This window comes from Arvicola amphibius, chromosome 13 (assembly GCF_903992535.2).
Source record: "Arvicola amphibius chromosome 13, mArvAmp1.2, whole genome shotgun sequence".
NCBI classification, from domain to species: Eukaryota; Metazoa; Chordata; class Mammalia; order Rodentia; family Cricetidae; genus Arvicola; species Arvicola amphibius.
The window spans coordinates 69,339,908-69,362,983 of NC_052059.1; the positions used below are offsets into that span (position 1 = coordinate 69,339,908).

At 39.0% G+C, this 23,076-nt stretch overlaps 1 protein-coding gene across 1 annotated transcript; it reads right to left on the reverse strand.

The window, feature by feature from the left end:
• Window positions 1–8,204: 8,204 nt before the first annotated feature.
• LOC119800251 (olfactory receptor 11G2-like) lies at window positions 8,205–9,140 on the reverse strand. The gene has a single exon (XM_038310386.1). It carries the CDS (start codon window positions 9,138–9,140, stop codon window positions 8,205–8,207), a length of 936 nt encoding a protein of 311 aa, XP_038166314.1.
• Between the last annotated feature and the right edge of the window lie 13,936 nt (window positions 9,141–23,076).

The window sequence follows — 23,076 nt, forward strand, 5'->3', positions numbered from 1 at the left end:
CTAGTTTGAGATTTCTCCAACTTCTTTATGCAGTCATTTAGTGTTTTGAATTTTCTTTTTGGCACTGCTTTCGTAGTATCATAAGTTTGGGTATGTGTATCTTCATTTTCACTCAATTCTAGGAAGTCTTTAATTTCTTTCCTTATTTCTTTCTTGACCCAATGTGTCATTGTCTAGTGTTTTGGGGTCCCTGGGTAAGGGTCTTGTGCAAATCAGGACATAGGGAATGAAGATATGATCAACTGCATAACAAGCTTTATTTTGTATGGCTTTTTAAACAGACTAAAAAGCATTACCTCAACTCTGAACCCCCACCCACGTACATGATCATGAAAAACTTTTACCTCATAAACAATGCCTCAATAAAAGCAGTAATAAATATAAAAAGAAGTATAAAAAAGCAAAAAATATAAAGAAGCAAAGCACTTCCTTAATCTATATCTCATGGAGCATGATTAACTGAGCTCAAAAGCCACTTCCTTATCCAGGGTACAGATTCTGACAGAACGTTGAGAAACGAACAGAGAAAGTATGCTTTCATCTATGCTTGGTCTGGCAAGCAGTCCTTTCCCAACTTAGTCTCATCTGTCCCAGGAGGAAGCCTGCACTCTAAGCCAGTTCTGTGTCTCCACACCAGTGGTGATTTAATTGATCATTATTTAGTTTCCATGGTTTTCAAGTTTTTAAGGTTTCAGTAATTTTTTGTAGTCTTAGAATTCTAACTTTAAGCCATGGTGATCTGATAAGATGCAGAGGTTTATTCCAAATTTTAAAATATCTGTTGAGATTTGCTTTGTGACTGAGTATGTGGTCAGTTTTAGAGAAAGTTCCATGAGGTTCTGAGAAGAGGCATTTTTTTTTTTGTTTGGGAGGCATATCATCTGTTAGTTCCCTTATTTCTCTGTTAATTTTCTGTCTGGCATACCTATCTTTGCTGGGAGTGAGGTGTTGAAGTCTCCCAGTATTAGTGTTTGGGATTTAATGTGAAATTTAAGCTTCAGTAATGTGTCTTTTATATATGTGGGTACCCCTGTATTTATATGTTCAGAACTGAGACTTCATGTTGATGATTTTTTTCCTGTGACAAATATGAAATGTTCTTCTCCATCTCTTTTGATTGATTTTAGTTTAAAATCTACTTTGTCAGATATTAGGATAACTACATCATCTGTTTCTCAGGTTCATTTGATTGGAAAGTCTTTTCCCAACTCTACTCTGAACCAATGCCTGTCTTTGAAGTTGACATGCGTTTCTTGTGTGCAGCAGAATGTCAGGTCCTATTGTCACATCCATTCTGTTAGACTGAGTCTTTTTATAAGTGAATCAAGACCATTGATATTAAGGGATATTAATGACCAGTTATTGCTAATTCCTTTTATTTTTTATTTTTTTGTTGTTGTTGGTAGTTTGTGTGTGTTTCCCTTCTTTGGGATATGTTGGTATGAGATTATCTATTATCTGTGTTTGCATGGGTGCAACTAACTTTTTTGGATTGGAGTTTTCTTTCTCGTACTTTCCATAAGACTATATTTGTGGATAAATATTGTTTAAATCTGGTTTTGATATGGAATATCTTGTTTTCTTCATCTATGGTGATTGAAAGAGTTGCTGGGTATAGTAGTCTGGGGTGGCATCTATGGCCTCTTAGTGTCTACAAAAAAGTTTGTCTAGAACCTTCTGGCCTTCAGAGTCTCCTTTGAGAAGTTGGATGCTGTTGTGGAGGCTCTGCCTTTATTTCTACCTTGTTTATTTTTTCTTTGCAGCTCTTAAAATTCTTCCCTATTCTTTATGTTTAGTGTTTTGATTATTTGGTGAGGGGACTTTTTATTATTTTCCCAGTCTATCTGATGTTCTATAAACTTCTTGTATTTCATAAGCTTTTCCTTCTTTAGTTTGGGAAAGTTTTCTTCTATGACTTTGTTGAATATACTTTCTGTACCTCTGAGCTGGAGTTCTTCTCTTTCTTCTATTTCTACTATTCTTAGGTTTGGCCTTTTCATGGTGTTCCAGATTTCCTGGATGTTTTGTGTTATGACTTTGATTATTTTAACATTTTCTTGGACCGGTGAACTCATTTCCTCTATCTTATCTTCAATGCCAGAGATTCTCTCTCCCATCTCTTATATTCTGTTGGTTATGTTTGCATCTGTGGTTTTGTTCACTTACCCAGATTTTCCATTTCCAGATGTTACTCAGTTTGTACTTTCTTTATTGCCTCTACTTCAATATTCAAGTCTTGAACTGAACTGTTTTTTTTCTCATTAGATTGTTTTTATTGTGGCTTTTTTTTTTTAGTGAATTCATTGTTTTCTTCCAATCTTTTGTTTGTCATTTCCTTCATTTCTTTAAGGGAATTTTTCTCCTCTTTAAGGGTGTCTATCATATTCATAAAGTTATTTTTTTATTTTTGATTTTTCGAGACAGGGTTTCTCTGTGGTTTTGGAGCCTGTCCTGGAACTAGCTCTTGTAGACCAGGCTGGTCTCGAACTCAAGAGATCTGCCTGCCTCTGCCTCCCAAGTGCTAGGATTAAAGGCGTGTGCCACCACCGCCCGGCTTATAAAGTTATTTTTTAATGTTATTTCCTTCTGCATAGGGATTTTTGGGTCTTGATGTTTTAGAATCATGAGCATCTGGTGGTGTCATATTGCTCTTTATGTTTTTTAATGTATTCTTGAAGTGCTGTCTACCCATCTCTTTCACCATTTGGTGCAGGCAGTGCTTGTGTCTCTGTGGGCTGTTGATGCTAAGGTAGATGTTTAGATTTGTGAGGAGGAGTGGAACTTGTAGATTACATGGTCAAGTTATAAGTGGGTTGTGGAGTGCCTGAGTAGGCATTTTACCTTCTGACTGGCTAGTGGTGCTGTGATGGGTGGGGGAGGGGCACAGGCTACGCCCTGGGGCTTGGGGCCTAGATAAGGGTCTGTTCCGCTGCTAAGAAACCAGTCATTCACCTCTTCCACCTCTTCATCCAGTCAGTGAAAGTGCTGTCTGTGCTTCTGGGGACAGCTGATGCCAAGGAGAATGGTTGGGTTTGTGGGCAGAGTGGGATTTGTAGATTACAGGGTCCAATGGGAGAGGGGGTGGAGTAGTCTGCCTGCAGGAGTCTTACCTGCTGACTGGCTAGTGGGACTGTGATGGGTGGAGGAGTGGCTTGGATTATGGCCCAGTTCTAGGGTCTAGAGATGGGGCTATCCTCCTGGGAAACTAGTCACTCAACTCTTTGTCTATTCATGTAGGCAGTGTCTGTGCCTCTGGGATGAAATGGATTTTAAAACAAGTGTTTGGGTTAAGGTTCCATCCCAGCCCCTGATATCTAAGTATCCAAGGAGTTTGGAATGTAGTCTGGAATGTTTGAGTGGTAAATTCCACCCCAAGTCCCCTCCCCTGGGAGTTGCCACATTCCAGACTCTACCTCAGAGAAAGCCCACCAAACAGTGATCCCTCCCCAGAGGTGCTCAAGACCCTTCCACAGGGGATTTAAACTGCCCCCCCCCCCAGAGAATTAACACGTGGTCTTCCTTTCCATTTCCATCCCTGGGGGACCTGGAAGGCCACTTGGGAGCACTGGTATCCATTAAAAGTGGCCTTTTTATAATTTGGTTTGATTTGGTCTGATTTGGCTTATTGTGTCAGCGGAGAGGTTTATTTGGCCACAACAAGTTTTCACTAAGCCCATAAGATTCATTCTCTGTATTTCATCAGTGTCTGTTTTAACGTCTCTTTTCATCTCCAATTAATGAAGATGAATGCTAGTTAAGGTGCTGAAAATAAATGACTTCTTAGTGTTAAGATCTAAGTGGGTGTCTTGGTTACTTTTCTATTGCTGTGATAAGACACTATGGACTGGGCACTTAATGAAGAAAGGGTTTGATTCCAGGCAATTCAGGGAGTGAGTGTAGACCAGCATGGTATGGAACAAGGCATCAGGAAGGAAGGTAATAGCTGACAGCTCACATCTTGAGACACAACTATGAGATGGGAATGACAGTGACTTCTCAAATCTTACAGACCTCCCCCAGTGACACACCTCCTCTAACAAAATCACACTTCTTAATCCTTTGGAGATAGTTCCACCAGATAAAAACTAAACATTCAAATATATGATACTATGGAGGCCATTCTTGCTCGAACTATCAAAATTCATTCCCTGGCCCCCTATAGGCCAATAGCCACATCATAAAGCAAAATGCACTTAGTTCAGCTTCAAGAATTTCTGTAGTCTTTCACAGTCTCAACATAGTTTAAAAGCACAAAGTCTAAGTTCTCCTCTGAGTTCCAAGGCAATCTTTTAAAAGTAACCCCTTTAAAATCAATATCAAAAGCAAACTATATATTTTTAACATACAATGGCACAGAATAAACACTACCATCCCAAAAGGGAGAAATAGGGACATAGTGAGTACATGCTGGACCAAAGAAGAACTGAAACCTAGCAGGACAAACTCCAAATTCTGTAGTTGTATGTTTAATGTCAAAAAGCTTAGATGGTTCTAGTCTTCCAGCTTTGCCGACTACAACACACTTCTTTCTCATGTGCTGGTTCCACTCCTCTGTGAAGCTCTATGTGGCAGATATCCTGTGGCAATGGAACCTCCAACACCCTGGGATTTCAAATATAATTCAGGTTTTATTTTATAGGTTTACACAATGACCTCTCTGGGGCTCTAGGCAGGGACTCGTCCCCTGTAACATGTGTGGAGGAAGATTCTGAAACAACTTTACTCCTGCATCCTTCATGATTCTAAAGTCAGAACCACATAGATTTACTTCCAAGTTCAGCTAGGATAAATCCTGAACTCCCCCTTGAATCATATCTGCACAGCTTCTATTGTAGTTGCCTTTTAGACACAGAAATTTCTCAGGCCTTCCTTTGTAAAGTTGGAAGTTTACCTGGGTAGAATTTTGCCTTCCTCCATTCTGCTTTGGAAAAGACTTGTCTTTAATCTTCTCATCTCTTTAAGCACACACACACACTTTGGCACCAGCACTAAGTTTCTGGTGCCTATTTTTGTCCTCATTATGCACATTTTGCATTTCTTTTGCTCCATTTTTCATTTTCATGATAGATCTGCAGAATAGTGATTCCCAATATCCATGCAACAGAGTCAATATCAAGGAAATTAGTCCATTATTTTTCAATTTTGTCCCAGGAATATTTTTTTGGACATGACAAAAGGTAGTCATATTCTTTTAAAGAAAGTATTTCTTTTATTATTTGTTATTATAACCACATTATATCTCTGTTCCTTTCCTTCCTCCAAACCCTCTCATAATACCATTGCTTGATATTTTTCAAATTTATGGCCTCTATTTTTTTGATTCTTTAGCAAAATATCACAGAATGGTTTCTATCCCAGTTTCTGTTATTGTTCTTCAGAATCTCTTGAGCCAGGCATTCATAGTCCATAAGGCTCGTAGCACTTCTGCCTTCCAAACTTCTACCAGGTTGGACTATTAATCTATGTTTATTGCATTTAACCAATTTTCTAGTCCAAAGTATGAAAGTCTTCCATATCCATCCCAAAACAGTATGGTCAGATGTGCCACAGCAACAGCCCATTCCCTAGTACCAATTTCTGTCTTAATTACTTTTCTGTCACTGAGATTGGACACCATGACCAAGGAAATGTACAGAACTAAAAGTTTATTTTGGGCTTACAGTTTGCTATAACAATCATGGCAGGGAGCCTTGCACTCAGAAGTAGCCCCACTCTTCACCACAGATGAGACAGAACTGACCCTGATGGCTTGGGCACAGGGGAGCTGACTCTGCCCCTCACTTGAATGGAACAGTCCTAGTAGCCTGGACTGAGGAGCTCAGCTACCTAGGCCCACAGCTGGGTCTTAGGTTGGCCCACCCTAACATCTACTCCACTTAGGACTTGCTGGAGCTTGTGAAGGAACTGGTTCTGTGGAACAATACCTGCAGGATATCCATAACTTCGAGTGGCCATAGGATATCTGTGAGGAGTTTCAGTGAGGATCCAGTAATGTGGAGGAGCAGAAACCAGGGGCTCCCAATGCCACCAGAAAAAAAAATGAGAAGGTGTTGGGGAGGTGGGAAAGATTAAGGAGCAAAGAGGTTTTGTTGTTGTTGTTGTTGTTGTTTGCTTGTTCTTGGTTGTTTTGATCTTAAAAAATTTTCTTTGAGGACTGTTCTTCAGGGTTCAGGGAAAGGTGTGAAGGGACTGGGAAGAGGATGGAATTGGGGTGCATGATGTGAAATTCCAAAAAATCCAATAAAGAAATTATGTTAAATAAAAAATAGAAATATCATTATAATTTTGATGGAGATTTTATTGACCCAGTAGATCACTTCTTATTATATTACCATTTTAATAATATTAATTCTGCCTATCAATAAAAATGGAACATTTTTCTTTATATAATATCCTCTTCAATTTTCCCCACTATTTTATAATTTTTATTAGAGAGTGTTTTACTTCTTATTTCATGGTACTTTTGAAAGAGGATATTGTAAATGGAATTATTATTGTTGTTATTATTATCATTGGCTTCTTTCTTATCAAATTTGTTGGTGTTTGGAAAAGATACTAATCTCTGTATATTCATTTTTGCATCTTGGTATAAAAGATATAAAAGTTTTCTAGTGTGACTTCGGTCTTTGAAGATAGGATTATGAGTCTGGAGGTTGAGTGTCTATGATCAGTAGGGAAATTCATCTGTACCCTTCCTTATTTTCTGTGCTCTTATCCATCTTGTCTGGGTTTCATTCACCAAAGAATGAGCTTCCTGTGTGTGTCAACTCTTATCGTATGGTCCTAATTATTAGCATGCAGCACATTTTTGTCTCTTCTGATTAAAGCTGACTTGATATCTGCTTTGCCAGAAGTCTCAGTAGATAAAGGGTTTGGGACATGGCGAACTCTTGACATTATCTCATGTGCTCTTGGAATCCTATCCAGAAAGTACTGTCCTATTTCTTCACTATGAAATATTTCCCTATGTTTCTCTCTGCTTCAGAGTGTTGGGTTATACATTAAGGTCTTTGATTAATTTTGAGTTGGTTTTTAACCAGGGTGAGAAATAGGATCAGCATCAGTTTGTTGAAGAGACTGTCTTTTCTGATGAGGTCCAAGGCTCCAGCTCTGGATTCTGTTCTCTGCCATCCATCAGTGTGCACGTCTCTGTGCCAGTGCCATGCTAGTTTTGTTGTGTGGCTCTGTGGTAAATTTACTGTTTTTATTTTTATTTTTTTTAACTAAAATAGAGTGTTCTTTTAGGTATCTGAATCTTTTCTGTTGGATCAGGTCATCTTTTCTTACTGTTCTGGTAATTTACGTATTTCAAAGATATTAGTCTTTTGTTTATTATTTATGTTATTGTGATAGTTTTTTTTAGAAGAGTAATACAAGTTTAGCTAAAGGTGTAAAGGTAACTTGCTGTTGTAGAAAAGGTGGTGGAAAACTTTAAGTTTTGTCTGAAGGTTATGGTCTACTGCTATTGGAAATGGCAAACACTAAGTGCAGCTGAGTGTAGGTTGGTCTCTGCTCACAGACTGTGTTGTTAAATCCCTTAGAGGACTAATTATTGCTTGTCTTGATAAGATGTATGCAACACATTGATTTCTTTTCGTGTTTACAGTCATTCAGTGAACTGTTTGTGAGGCACATTATGGCTTAATGCTTATTCAGAAACAAAATTGCTCTAGGTTTTTCTGCCTTTGTGGAGATACTTTCATTTTCCCAACAAATCAGGCTTCTAAAATTGATAGTTTATCATTAGTAATCATGAAGATTGAGGACATACTAGTGACCCCTTATAATCCTACATATTCTAGGAAATGGAAAGTAATAATTTCCCAAGTGAAATTAGCTTCTTTTCTTCATTTTTCTTCCTTTCTGCTTTTTGGGGGGGGGGGTTTGAGACAGGGTATCTCTGTTGCTTTGGAGTCTTTCCTGGAACTAGCTCTTGTAGAGCAGGTTGGCTTCAAACTCACAGAGACCTACCTACTTCTGCCTTCTGAATGCTGTGATTAAAGGTGTGTGTCACCACCACCTGGCTTTGCTTTACTTTTGAGATAAATTCACGTTACAGACCTTAGGCTAGCCTTAAACTGGCAATCCTCCTGCATCAACCTCTGGAGTGCTGGAATTACAGATGTGTACCATCATGATTTGTGAGTTTTGTTTTCAGTCAATAAGACAAGATGAGATTGTCTTTTAAAACAAGAGCCCAGGTTTTATATTTTCAGTAATTTCTTCATTGCATGTTTCATATCTTTGTTCCTCAGACTGTAGATCACAGGATTAATGAGTGGAGTAACTACAGAATAAAACAGAGTCACAAGCTTCTGCATTCCAGCTGTATGTTCAGATGTTGGGCTCACGTACATGACCATTACTGATCCATAGAAAAGAGAAACCACAGTCAAATGGGACCCACAAGTGGAGAAAGCCTTCCTTCGTCCAGCTGCTGAAGGAACACTCAACACAGCTCTCATAACCAAAGCGTAAGACCCCATGATAAAGAAAAATGGAATAAATAAAAGTAGGGAACTTAAGGTGGAACTAGTCAGCTCTATTAAAGAATCTCTCACACAGCTGAGGGCCAAGAGAGGGCCAGGGTCACATAGGAAATGGTCTATAACCCTGGACCCACAGAAGGACATCTGGGAGATGATGATGATGGGGATGGGGAACCAGAGGAAACCAAGCACCCAGCAACTGATCACCAGGATGTTACAGAGGCGCAAAGTCATAAGAGCAGGATAGTGTAGAGGCCTGCAGATGGCAAGGTAGCGATCAAAGGCCATAACTGCCAGGAAAAAGCATTCTGTAGAACCCAAGGAGAAGAAGAAATAGAACTGCAGGAAGCACCCAGAGAAGGAGATGACCTTGGTGTCAGAGAGGAAGTTGGCCAGCATGTTGGGGACTGTGGAGGTGACATACCAGATCTCCAGGAAGGAGAAGTTGGCCAGCAGGAGGTACATGGGGGTGTGGAGTCTCTGATCCCAGCGCACAGCACAGATGATGGAAGCATTGCCCATGAGGGTGAGGAGGTAGACAATGAAGAATAGCACAAAGAGGAGGATCTGCCCTTCCTTGGGGCAGGGGAATCCTAGGAGGATGAAGCCAGAGATGGTGCTGGAGTTGCTAGGGCTGCTGAGGGTTTTCATCTGTCAGTGAGCTGTAAAGGCACTAGAAACTGTCAAATGACAGTTTAAAGAGAAATTAGAATGAAGAAATGTGTTTAAGTCATCTTCGGGAAATGCAACCATTTACTTATCCATTGTCACTGTTTTGTTTAATCCTGAAGCCTAATGTTTGGCATAGTTTTGGTCTGTAGAAGACGAATGATGCCAGAGAACATTGATACAAAGTCACAGACGTTTTCTTTTTGTGTAACGAGTGAACTAGATACAAGATGTAACTAATATTTAATTTAGTAAATCATAAAGAAAACACAACTATAAGTATGCGGACTATCCCATGCTGCTGTCACGTTTGTTTATGACAATCTCTTCCTCTTTCCTTATAATTTAATGCCCTTTAAAGGCTGTTACTTTTAAAAAGTTGTTCTTCATTTTCCCTGCTTCTGTTCTTCCCACAAATACAATCATCCTGTTGGTCTTTTGGATGGTATCTTTTGCTCAGTAACTTTATGATATTTTCATGGCTCTATATCTTATAGGAATAATGTATCACTTGTTAAAATCACTCTATTGGGGATGAATATTTGGTTCTTTTCCAGGACCAATGACCCTTTTGTCACATATGTTTAGAGTACTCATCACTGAATTGACATTCTACCACTCCCCCTGGTTTATGTGAATTCTGTCGCTGTCCTTATCTAGTGTAAAGGGCTCTACCTCAGCCTGAGCGATGATAGAGGCTGTGTTTTAACACATTTTCTTTTTCTTTCTTTGCTACATTGGGTGGCTCTGTTTCTGGTAGTACTATTTTTTTTTCAGAGTAGATGACCACATTAAACATGTTTTGCTTTCAACAAAGAATATTCACTAAATGATGATGAAAAGTGACCACCAGAAGTTTTAGAGAACAACTCTAGTGCATATTTAATCTCACAGTCACTCTGGGAAGTTTAGTATCTATGGAGATCAGCCTGTAATCAGTATTATGATTTAAACTCGGTTTTTAAAAAAATTCCTTAAATCCATTTTCTTTTATTGACAATAAATTATTTTCTCATACAATATATCCTTACTATAATTTTCTCTCCCTCTACTCTTATCAGTTCCTCTCACATTCCCTTTCCTCTGGATCCTCTCTCTTTCTGTCTATCATTATAAAAGGTCAGGCTTCTAATAAATAACAGCCAAGCATGACAAAATAAAATATAATAAGATGAAACAAAAACTATCATTTTGAAGTAGGACAGAGCAACTCAGCTGGAGGAAAAGTGTGCCAAGAGCAGGCAAAAGCCAGAATCCTATTCTTTCTCCAAGTCAAGAGTCCCATAGTAACACTAAGCTAAGAGCTATAGTGTATACACAGAGGGTCCCCATGCAGGTCCTGTGCTTGCCTCTTCACCATCTGGGTGGTCATATGCACTTGTTTATTAAAGTAGATGCTTCTTAACCCCACTTCTTGCTTATATGCCCATTCTCAAAGAAGATTACTTAAGGGCATAATTCCAAGCAATAGAAAAATAAATAAGGAAGCGTTGCCATAGGTTTCTCAGTTCCGTTGAGAAGTTAATTGTTTTTAAGTCATTTGGAGTCATCTATATTGTGCCTGTTAAAAAACCTGCAACAAGAACTCAGAAAAAGAGGCCTCTCTCTTCCTGTCCCTTCCCAGCTTGCACCGAGAACCCCCCCTCCCCCCCGCCTCATCCTCCCGTCTTTGGGGGCCACAAAATCCCACAGCTCAGCCTGTTTGGGCACCGGGGACCTGGAATTGAGTGCACCCAGGCCGGTGGGAGGTCCCCTCCTACATTAGTCTGCCTGCGGAAAGGTAGGCCCTTTGTCAGCGAGCTGCTTGGCCTGCAAGGAGACCTGACAGTCTGCCAGAGGATCCATCATTCATTGGGGTGAGTGAGGAGTGAGTGCCTGAACCGTGGCAGCGGCCTGAGAGGGACCACTGACATTCCCCAACACCCCCCCCCCCCCCCCCACCCGCACACTTCCTGCTCTTCTTGCAGGGGTTATTCGGATACTGACTCTCTCTTCCTGTCCCTTCCCAGCTTGCACCCAGAAACCCCCCCCCCCCCCCCCCGCCTTATCCTCCCATCTTTGGAGCCACAAATTCCCACAACTCAGCCTGTTTGGGCACCGGGGACCTGGAATTGAGTGCACCCAGGCCGGTGGGAGGTCCCCTCCTTCATCAGCCTGCCTGCAGCAAGGTAGGCCCATTGTCAGTGAGCTGCTTGGCCTGCAAGGAGACCTGACAATCTGCCAGAGGATCCATCATTCATTGGGGTGAGTGAATTGAATTCATAGGGGTGAATTGAACTTCTAAAAGAAGACCCAAAGGGGATTATTCAGAGGAAGAAATGGGCAGGTGCCAATGCAAGAATTCCTCCAACAATCTGAAAAACAACATGAAAGCACCAGAACCCAGCGAACTTATAACAGGAGGACTTGAACACACTAATCAAGAAGAAGTAGAAAAAATTGACTTTATGAAATAATAGAGTCCCTTAAACATGAGGTGAAAAACACCCTTAAGGAAATGGATGAGAAGAAAAACAAAAAAGTTTGAAGAATTGAGTAAATCCGTAAATGATATCCTAGGAAACCAAGAAAAAACAATCAAACAGATAATGGAAACAGTGCAAGACTTGAAAACTGAAATGGAGGCAAGGAAGAAAACACAACCCGAGGGCCTGCTGGATATGGAAAATCTATGTAAACGAACAGAGACTATAGAAACAAGCATAACCAACAGAATACAAGAGATAGAAGAAAGAATCTCAGATTCTGAAGATACCATAGAGAAAATAAATGCGCTGATCAAAGAAAACAGCAAATCCAACAAATTCTCATCACAGAACATTCAGGAAATCTGGGACACAATAAAAAGACCAAACCTAAGAATAATAGGCATAGAAGAAGGAGAAGAAATGCAGCTCAATGGTCCAGAAAATATATTTAATAAAATTATAGAAGAAAACTTCCCAAACCTAAAGAAAGATATTCCTATTAAGGTTCAAGAAGCTTACAGAACACCAAATAGACTGGATCAAAAAAAAAAAAACATCCCCTCACCATATTATAATCAAAACACAAAACATACAGAATAAAGAAAGAATATTAAGAGCTGCAAAAGAAAAAGGTCAAGTAACATATAAAGGTAAACCTATCAGACTAACACCTGACTTCTCTATGGAAACCATGAAAGCCAGAAGGTACTGGATAGATGTTTTGCAGAAACTAAGAGACAATGGATGCAAGCCCAGATTACTATACCCAGCCAAGCTTTCATTCACTATAAATGGAGAAAACAAAATATTCCAGGATAAAAACAAATTTAAACAATACATAGCCACAAATCCAGCCTTACAGAAAGTAATAGAAGGAAATTCACAAACAAAGGAGTCCAGCATTGCCCAAAATAACTGAGACATCTAGCTACCCTTCACCAGCACATCTCAAAGAAAGAAAACATACAATCTCTAATATCAAATAAAAAATGAAAACCGGAGTTAACATCCACTGGTCATTAATATCACTTAATATCAATGGACTCAATTCACCTATAAAAAGGCACAGGCTAAGAGACTGGATACGAAAACAGGATCCATCATTCTGCTGTTTACAAGAAACACACCTCAACCACAAAGACAGACACCTACTCAGAGTAAAGGGTTGGGAAAAAGTTTATCAAGCAAATGGACCTAAGAAACAAGCTGGTGTGGCCATACTAATTTCTAACAAAGTTGACTTCAAACTAAAATCAATCAGAAGAGATGGAAAGCGACACTTTATACTCATTAAAGGAAAAATCTATCAGAATGAAATCTCAATCCTGAATATCTATGCCCCTAATTCAAAAGCACCCACTTATATAAAAGAAACATTACTAGAACTCAAGACAGCCATCAAACCAAACACACTGATAGTGGGAGACTTCAATACTCCTCTTTCACCAATGGACAGGTCAATTCGACAGAAACCTAACAGAGAATTAAGAGACTTAATAGAGGTAATGAACCAAATGGACTTAACAGACATCTATAGAACATTCCACCCAAACAGGAAAGAATATACCTTCTTCTCTGCGGCTCATGGAACCTTTTCGAAAATTGACCACATACTCAGTAACAAAACAAATTTCCACAGTTACAAAAACATATTAGTAACCACCTGCATCTTATCGGATCACCATAGATTAAAATTAGAATTCAACAACTATGTTACCCCCAGAAAGCCCACAAACTCATGGAAACTCAACAGTCAACTACTGAACCACAGCTGGGTCAAGGAAGAAATAAAGAAAGAAATTAAAGTCTTTCTTGAATTTAATGAAAATAAAGACACAACATACTCAAACTTATGGGACACTATGAAAGCAGTGCTAAGAGGAAAATTCATAGCACTAAGTGCCCACTTAAAAAAAAAGGAGAAAGCACACATTGGAGACTTAACAGCACACCTGAATGCTTTAGAAAAGAAAGAAGCAGACTCACCTAGAAGGAGTAGAAGACTGGAAATTATCAAACTGAGGGCAGAAATCAACAAAATAGAAACACAGAAAACAATCCAAAGAATCAATGAAACAAAAATCTGTTTCCTGGTGAAAAATCAACAAGAATGACAAACCCCTAGCTAAACTAATCAAATGGCAGAGAGAGAACACACAAATTATTAAGATCAGAAATGAAAAAGGGGACATAACCACAGACACAGAGGAAATTCAGAGAATCATTAGATCTTACTACAAAAGCCTGTATGCCACAAAATTGGAAAATGTAAAAGAAATGGACATTTATTTAGATAAGTACCATATACCAAAGTTAAACCAGGACCAGGTGAACAATCTAAATAGTCCTGTTAGTCATGAAGAATTAGAAACTGTTATCAAAAGTCTCCCTACCAAAAAAAGCCCAGGACCAGATGGTTTCAATGCAGAATTCTACCAGAACTTCAAAGAAGACCTAATACCTATACTCCTTAAGCTATTTCATAATAGCTTAAGAAGAGTCATTGCCAAATTCCTTTTATGAAGCTACAGTTACCCTGATACCTAAACCACACAAAGACTCAACCAAGAAAGAGAATTACAGGCCAATCTCACTCATGAACATCGATGCAAAAATTCTCAATAAAATACTGGCAAACCGAATCCAAGAACACATTAGAAAAATTATCCACTATGATCAAGTAGGCTTCATCCCAGAGATGCAGGGCTGGTTCAACATACGAAAATCTATCAATGTAATCCATCATATAAATAAACTGAAGGAAAAAACTATATGATCATCTTATTTGATGCTGACAAAACATTTGACAAAATTCAACACCCCTTTATGATAAAGGTCTTGGAGAGATTAGGGATACAGGGGTCATTCCTAAATATAATAAAGGCTATTTACAGCAAGCTGACAGCTAACATCAAATTAAATGGAGAGAAACTCAAGGTCATCCCACTAAATTCAGGAACACGACAAGGCTATCCACTCTCTCCTTATCTCTTCAATATAGTGCTTGAAGTTCTAGCAATAGCAGTAAGACAAAACAAGGGGATCAAGGGGATTCGAATTGGAAAGGAAGAAGTTAAACTTTCATTATTTGCAGATGATATGATAGTGTACATAAGCGACCCAAAAAATTCCACCAAAGAACTCCTACAGCTGATAAACTCCTTTAGTATCGTGGCAGGATACAAGATCAACTCCAAAAAATCAGTCGCCCTCCTATATACAAATGATAAGGAAGCAGAGAAGGAAATCAGAGAAGCGTCACCTTTCACGATAGCCACAGATAGCATAAAATATATTGGGGTAAATCTAACTAAGGAAGTGAAAGACCTATTTGACAAGAACTTTAAGTCTTTGAAGAAAGAAATTGAAGAGGATACCTGAAAATGGAAGGATGTCCCTTGCTCTTGGATTGGGAGGACCAACAAAGTAAAAATGGCAATACTACCAAAGGCAATCTATAGATTTAATGCAATCCCCTTAAAGATCCCATCAAAATTCTTCACAGATCTTGAGAGGACAATAATCAACTATATATGGAAGAACAAGAAACCCAGGATAGCCAAAACAATCTTATACAATAAAGGACTTCTGGAGGCATTACCGTCCCTGACTTCAAACTCTATTACAGAGCTACAGTATTGAAAACAGCTTGGTATTAGCATAAAAACAGAGAAGTCGACCAATGGAATCGAATAGAAGACCCAGATCTTAACCCACAAACCTATGAACACCTGATTTTTGATAAAGGAGCTAAAAGCACACAATGGAAGAAAGAGGGCATCTTCAACAAATGGTGCTGGCATAACTGGATGTCAACCTGTAGAAGAATGAAAGTAAATCCGTGTCTATCACCATGCACAAAACTCAAGTCCAAATGGATTAAAGACCTCAATATCAATCTGAACACACTGAACTTGTTAGAGGAGAAAGTGGGAAGTACTCTACAACATTTGGGCACAGGAGACTGCTTCCTACATATAGCCCCAGCAGCACAGACATTAAGGGCAACATTGAATAAATGGGACCTCCTGAAGCTGAGCAGCTTCTGCAAAGCAAAGGACACTGTTACTAAGACAAAAAGGCAGCCTACTGACTGGGAAAAGATCTTCACCAACCCCGCAACCGTCAAAGGTCTGATCTCCAAAATATATAAGGAACTCAATAGATTAGACTTTAAAATGCTAATGAATTCAATTAAAAAATGGGACACTGAACTGAACAGAGAATTCTCAACAGAAGAATTTCGAATGGCCAAAAGACACTTAAGGTCATGTTGAACCTCCTTAGCAATTAGGGAAATGCAAATCAAAACAACTTTGAGATACCATCTTACACCTGTCAGAATGGCTAAAATCAAAAACACCAATGATACCCTTTGCTGGAGAGGGTGTGGGGTAAGGGGTACACTCATCCATTGCTGGTTGGAATGCAAACTTGTACAACCGCTTTGGAAAGCAGTGTGGCGGTTTCTCAGGAAATTTGGGATCAACCTACCCCAGGACCCAGCAATCCCACTATTGGGAATTTACCCAAGAGATGCCCAATCATATTACAAAAGCATTTGTTCAACTATGTTTATAGCAGCATTATTTGTAATAGCCAGAACCTGGAAACAACCTCGATGCCCTTCAGTGGAAGAATGGATGAAGAAACTGTGCAATATATACATAATAGTATACTACTCGGAGGTAAAAAACAATGACATCTTGAATTTTGCATGCAAATGGATGGAAATAGAAAACACCATCCTGAGTGAGGTAACCCAGGCCCAAAATGATGAAGATGGGATGTACTAACTCATAATTTGTTTCTAGCCATAAATAAAGGACATCGAGCCTATAATCTGTAAAAAATCCTAGGGAAGCTAAATAAGAAGGTGAATCCAAAGAAAAACATATAGTTATCCTCCTGCATACTGGAAGTAGACAAGATTGCCGAACAAAAAATGGGAACATGAGGGTGGGGTGGGATGGGGGAGGGTGGTTGTGGAGAGAAAAGTGTGAAGTGGAGGATGGGAAGAGCTTGGGGGAATAGGATGGTTGGCATATAGGAAGGGTGGATATGGGAACAAGGAATTATATAACTTAATTAAGGGAGCCATTCTAGGGTAGGCAGAGACTTGACTCTAGAGGGATTCCCAGGTGTCCAGGAAGACGCCTTCAGCTAGGTCCTTGGGCAGCTGAGGAGAGGGTGCCAGAAATGTCCAGATCCTATTGCCATACTCATGAATATCTTGCATATCACCATAGAACCTTCACCTGGCATTGGATGGAGAAAATGACAGAGCCCCACATAGGAGCACCGGACTGAGCTCCAAAGGTACTGATGAGGAGCAAAAGGAGGGAGATCATGAGCAAGGAAGTCAGGACCGTGAGGAGCGTTTACCCATTGAGACTGTGGGACAGATCTAAAGGGAGACCACCAAGTCCAGTTCTAATGGGACTGATGGAACAGGGGACCAAACCAGACTCTCTGAATGTGGCTGACGGTGGAGGAGGACTGAGAAAGCAAGGACAATGGCAATGAACATGAACTCTACAGCATGGACGGGCTCACTGTGAGCCATGTCAGTTTGGTTGCTCACCTTCCTGGACTTAGGGGGAGCTGGGAGGACCTTGGTCTTAACCTAGTGAAGGGAACCCTGATGGCTCTTTGTCTTGGAGAGGGGTGGAGTGGGGGTATGGGTGGAAGGGAGGGGAGGGAAGTGGGATGCGGAGGGGAGGAGATGGAAATCTTTAATAAAAAATTTGAGAAAAAAAAGAGAAAAAAAAGAAGTCAGAAAAAGAACCAATGAGAGAGAGGGCTGTGGGATGAGAACACAACTCACAATGACTGATATTGTGTGGATGTGGAACGGAAACTTTTTGAGGAATATTCTTTTCTGATATGTTGATTTGTGTTATCTGATAATGTAATCGATCAATTTTGGCATTAAGACACTTAGATTAGTTGTGCCAAATAGCTGCATTTTACTTCTATTAACCATGCTTCCAGCCATCAAGAGTACATGCAACTGAAATATAGAATCGGTGTTAATTTTATTATCTAAAATAGATATTTGATTTGGTGAATATAAGTCACCAAAGTTCTGCTCCCAGTCCAGTCATGTGAAAGCTGGATTCTGTAACTTTTGCTATAATATTAAGTACCTTGAAAACTTGAAGATGATCTCCTCCTCCCCTTCCCCTTCTTTTTCTCCTCCTCTTCTTATTTCTCTTCCTCGTCCTCGTCCTTCTTCTCCTCCTTCTCCTCCTTTCTCTTCCAACTAGTGCTTGGGAATATCTCAAGGCAGAGTGACTATGGATGGTTATCCTTCCACAAAATGACTTTATGTTTCTCTAATTTAAATGACCCCAACTCTCTTTGTTTAGTAATTCTGAACTTAGATGGTGAACTTGGTTAAACTTTATAAATAGGACATGTATAAGGATATAAAAATACCTTCCTTTGATTTTCTGCCATATAATATCATTCACCATCAATTTCCTTTTAATGTTGATGTAATTATACAAGAAGTCTGACAATAATCTATATGAAAATTTCAAAATAGTAAGCCTTCAGATGAAAGACAAACTACCAGTAGAGAAGGGAGTCAATCTAATTTTTGAAAAAGGGATGAGTAAACTTATCAATATTTTGGAACTAATAAAATTTGCATGAAAGATTTTTCCCCCTGATCTTTATCAACTTCTGGATTTTATCTGACTTTAGTGACAGCGGGACTCCAGGACTAGTAAAATTTCCCAATATTTTATCCGTTTATATCCTAATTTATGTCTTTATTCATTTTAGTGCCTTTGTCATGGGAAGAACAGATTCTGTCCCCTGTGTCATAAAGTAAAATTTGCTGAATGTCGTTTCCACTCAGGTTTTAAGGACATATAATTAGAGGTGATTTAATGTTTTAACTGTCAAACTATACTGCCTTAGAAGGTAAATTTAAAACAAGTATAAAAATTCTAATATACTTTGTATTATGCCATTCTTATCCATGATGAAGAATATTAAAATTGTAGGTATTTTTTAAAAGAAATTATTTAACTACTTTCTGCTCCTTGAATGGGACTGCTAATGAATGGAGAGCCGATATAAGGGGAAACTTGCTATAACATCCTGATTAAGAAAACATCCTGATTCTAAATTTCATAAGGCTAAATCAAATTTTTAATGTTTGCAGGTTTAACATTAATTCAGAGATAAGTCAATCAATATTTTGAAAGTTAAATGATTGAATATTAAGTCAGGTACTTACAGCATAATTTTTAGGATATTCTAAAATGTGGTAGTTTGACGAATTGCTTTGCTAACAATTTAAAAATATTTTCAGTTGTCGTGTGGAGCAGTGGGCTGCGTTCCCACCATCTGGCTTTTGGCCGCCTGGCTAGCTCAGTTGGTAGAGCATGAGACTCTTAATCCCAGGGTCATGGGTTCGAGCCCCATGTTGGGTGCCATTCTGTAATGAGAGCGGCAGGGCTGCATCCCACCACCCAGCTAGCTTTACACCCGAAATAATTACACGGAAACTGTATTCTTTTAAACACTGCCTGGCCCATTAGTTCCAGCCTCTTATTAGCTAATACTCACATCTCTTGTTTGAACCCATATCTAATAATCTATGTAACACCACGAGTGGTGTCTTACCAGGAAAGATTCAGCATGTCTGACCTGGTGGCTGGCTTCATGGTGACTGTCCCAGAGAGGAGAGGCAGGGCAATTTGACTGAGCCATCTACCTCACTTCTTTCTTCCTGTTCTGTCTACTCTACCCACCTAAGGTTGGGTCTATTAAATGGGCCAAGGCAGTTTCTTTATTAACGAATGAAATCAACACAAACAGAAGACTCTCCCACATCATTCAGTATTTCTTTTAATACTTTAATGGTCAAGAACCCACACTTATTTTAATGTTACATGCCTTTCTCCTTATTGACTCTCAGGAAATCTACCGATGTCCTGCTGTTTCTATTGTGAAAACATGACTTGTATTCATCTCTTTTTCCCCACTGTCATTTCCTAAGCTCACATGCTCACCCTTTCCCTCCTTCTTCAGTAGCACCCTTACTTCTATGTTTGCCTTTCTGTGTTTCATTTTTCTAAATAGCATCATAATGTTTAAAAACCAAAAGCACAAATATGTTTGAACTTTAAGTCAACCTGTTCCTTTTCAGAACAAGACTGTTCTCACAGAACTTTCTTAGAAATGGGATGTGCAAGTGATTCTGTGTTAGCCAACATTGATTTAGTCAGCCCACATTGTTACTTAGCTTATATTGCTTAGCTTTTCTGTGACGAAGATGTTTACTCACCACAGATCTGAGCTGGAGTGATTAAATGCATGTTGAACTAATTAATAAAAAGGATTAGGTTTGGGGAAGATTAGCTTGGTGGAGAGTACTTGCTTAACTTATGCAAGGCACTGGTGTGCATCCTTAGCAACACACATACACACACAGATGCACAGATGAACACAGACGAGCACAGATACACAGAAAGACATACACAGAGAGACATATACACAGATGTTCTCACATACTCTTTCCACAAATCTGGCAGATTCCCTTTCATTGTCTAAAGATATTGTGAGCACAGATATGAATGACATCATGTTTAAGAACTCAGGTTATTTGGAACATTAAGTATCTCTTTGGGGGATTTGTTTCCTTGCTAATTAGTCAACCACAGAAAAGAAGTAAAGTCTGAATGAATTAGTTAGGCTGTCACACAGTGGAAAGAAAAGCATTGCCTGCATATTTTAATTTTTCAAAGTCTTAGTGCCAAAGTCTCTCACCTCCACAGCCAGTCCAGAGTCATGTCACAGAATCATTGTGTCCTCTTTTTCATTTGTACAAATGTAGCAAGGGGATAACATGTCTGTAATGCTGTGTAACTATTTGTTAAAAAATGCTTAAAAAGGATAATTATTCATATTGAGACTAATAGTACACAGTTATGTTTATTAGAAAAACCCCTGAAGCTAAGGGTTTTCTTTATTTATTAGCCATAAGAAAACAATACCAAGTCCTTAGCTACAGTGTGGCATGATTATGGCAATCTAAAAGCTATGGAAGGATCTTGGCCAGAGTCCCGACCAGTAGAAGCTGAAGGAACATTGGTTGTATGTCATAAATTCAGACAACTATGGATAGAAGCTATTCGATTCTCCAACTACATTAATATTTTATTTTCTAAGGTTATATTACCTTATTACCTGTATCAGAAAAGGGAATCCAAGTTGAAGTATCTTAGAAATTTGTCATTTTATTCTTATTTCCTTAGAGTATGGCATTGGTTTTCTTCTTCTTTTTGTAAAGAAAAAAAGGAGCTATGGCAAGGGGGAGGAGGACACTTAAGCTCCTTCCCTGAGGGTGTAGGGTTATAAGTAGGGCCTGTCTGTTGATCATTTCTCCAGGCCCTTGAGGATCTATTTACTGATTCTGGAAGAGCAGTGTCAGGGGACAGCTCTGTGCTTGTCATTCGCTTTCCTTAGGGGCATGCCTTAATTTCTGCTTCCTTTTTTGTTTTCAAGGTGATATATTTTGTGTTTCAAGCTTCTTACAGAAGTTTAATTAAAAGTAAATTAATAATATAATTGATTAGTTGATTGATCACCCAACATCACTGCTTATATAACTCCTGTAAGTGTTTATTATACAGTCAATAAAAAATCTTTCCACCCTGAAAAGAAGAATTGCATTAATCTAATACTCACAATGGGGTTTCAAATTTGTCTGTGCTTGTCTGACACTAAGGTAACCTGTGCTGTCCTCTTTTCCAAAAAATGTGGTATTTTTACTAATTATTTGAGAATTTAATATCCTTATTTTATCATATTTATCCATACCCCACTCCTTCCCCTAATTCTTCCCATGTCCATCTCTATATCCCCACCTATATTTTTCTTAAATTATTATACATGCATGTAGATATATAAATGCAATCTGCAGAGTCTATTAGTGTTGCTCATGTGTGTTTTTTTAGGATCATTACTTGGTTTTGGATAACCAACTGGGGGCTTATCTTTGAAGAAGACTGATGCTTTCCCTCTTTTAGCAATTACTAATTGTCTATAGCTCTTCATCTATAGGTGAAGTCTTCTTGATATTTTATGCATTCACATTGTTACATGAACTGGCATTTCCATTCTGTAGGTTCTCTTTAGGTAACTGTATTGTTAAGATGCTATGGTTGTAGCTTTCCTTCCTAATATCAAAGATACACTCTAATGGCAGATAGACTGGTCCTCAGCAGGCTTTTACAATCTTTATTCTCCCTCTTCTGAGATGTCCTCTGAGCCTTAGACTATACCTATGGGATTTAAGATAAATTTACAAAAATCAGTAGCTTTTCTATATACCAACAACATACATGTTAATAAAGAGATCATGACCACACTCTCATTCACAATAACCTCAAAGAAGATACAACATCTAGGAATAAACCTAATCAAGGAGGTGAAAGACTTCTACAATGAACACTTTAAATCTCTGGAGAGAGAGAGAGAGAGAGAGAGAGAGAGAGAGAGAGAGAGAGAGAGAAACAGAAACAGGAACACAATGAATACAGATTTGGGTACCATGAATTGGGTACTGCTGTGAGGAACCTGATTATTTTTGAATTTTGAGGACGTGGAAGACTTTGGAACTTTAGAATAGAAAAATGGTTGAATGCTTTACGCAGTGCTTAACAAACCATTTTAGTAGGAGCCTGGAAGAGGGCACTGTGAAAAGTAATACAGATTGTGGAGGCCCAGCTCATGAGGATTCAGAGGAATAAGGTTGCTATCAACAGGGAATTTTCTTCTTGAAGTAGATGATAATTAACACGGAGACCCACAACTCATCATTGTACAGGGAACAGAGACCTTGGCATGCTCAGTCCTACGTGGGACATTTATCTTACACTCTCTGCCCCAAGATTTGGAGGTATCAGGGAAGATGGAACAGAAAGATTGTAGAGCCATAGATTGTAAGTGACCACAAGAAAGAAGTAATTTCTGGATACACAGGACAGCTGCACATACAAGCTCACACCAGTTGTGACAGCATGCACAAGACCTGTGTAAGAACAAGTCAGACCAAATCTTAATCTGTGGGAAAGTGTTGTCTTAAAGACCTACCCCTAGTTTCTGGGGAAGGAAAGTTAATACTCTTTATAGGTAAGACCCTGGGCAAGTCAAACATAATACAGGTTAGGACAAATACCCAAGAGTATTTGGAAAGTGCAAATACTGTAGTTAAAGAGAACATGAGGCTGATGGTGTGGGTGTAATCCAGAAGGAATTGGTAGAGGCTAGTGAATATGATCAAAATAAATGAAATTCTCAAAGAATTAGTAAAATTATTAAAATTTGTATTTGTCCACATTTTAACAACTTATAGTCCACTAATTGGGAAGTATATAAGAAGTGGATGTGGGTCTATGAAGTACCTGGCCAGGAAGGGGTCCTGATCC

What these genes read in the sequence shown, in the direction of transcription:
- LOC119800251 (XM_038310386.1), bottom strand. Translation starts at nt 9,140, where the DNA reads ATGAAAACCCTCAGCAGCCCTAGCAACTCCAGCACCATCTCTGGCTTC.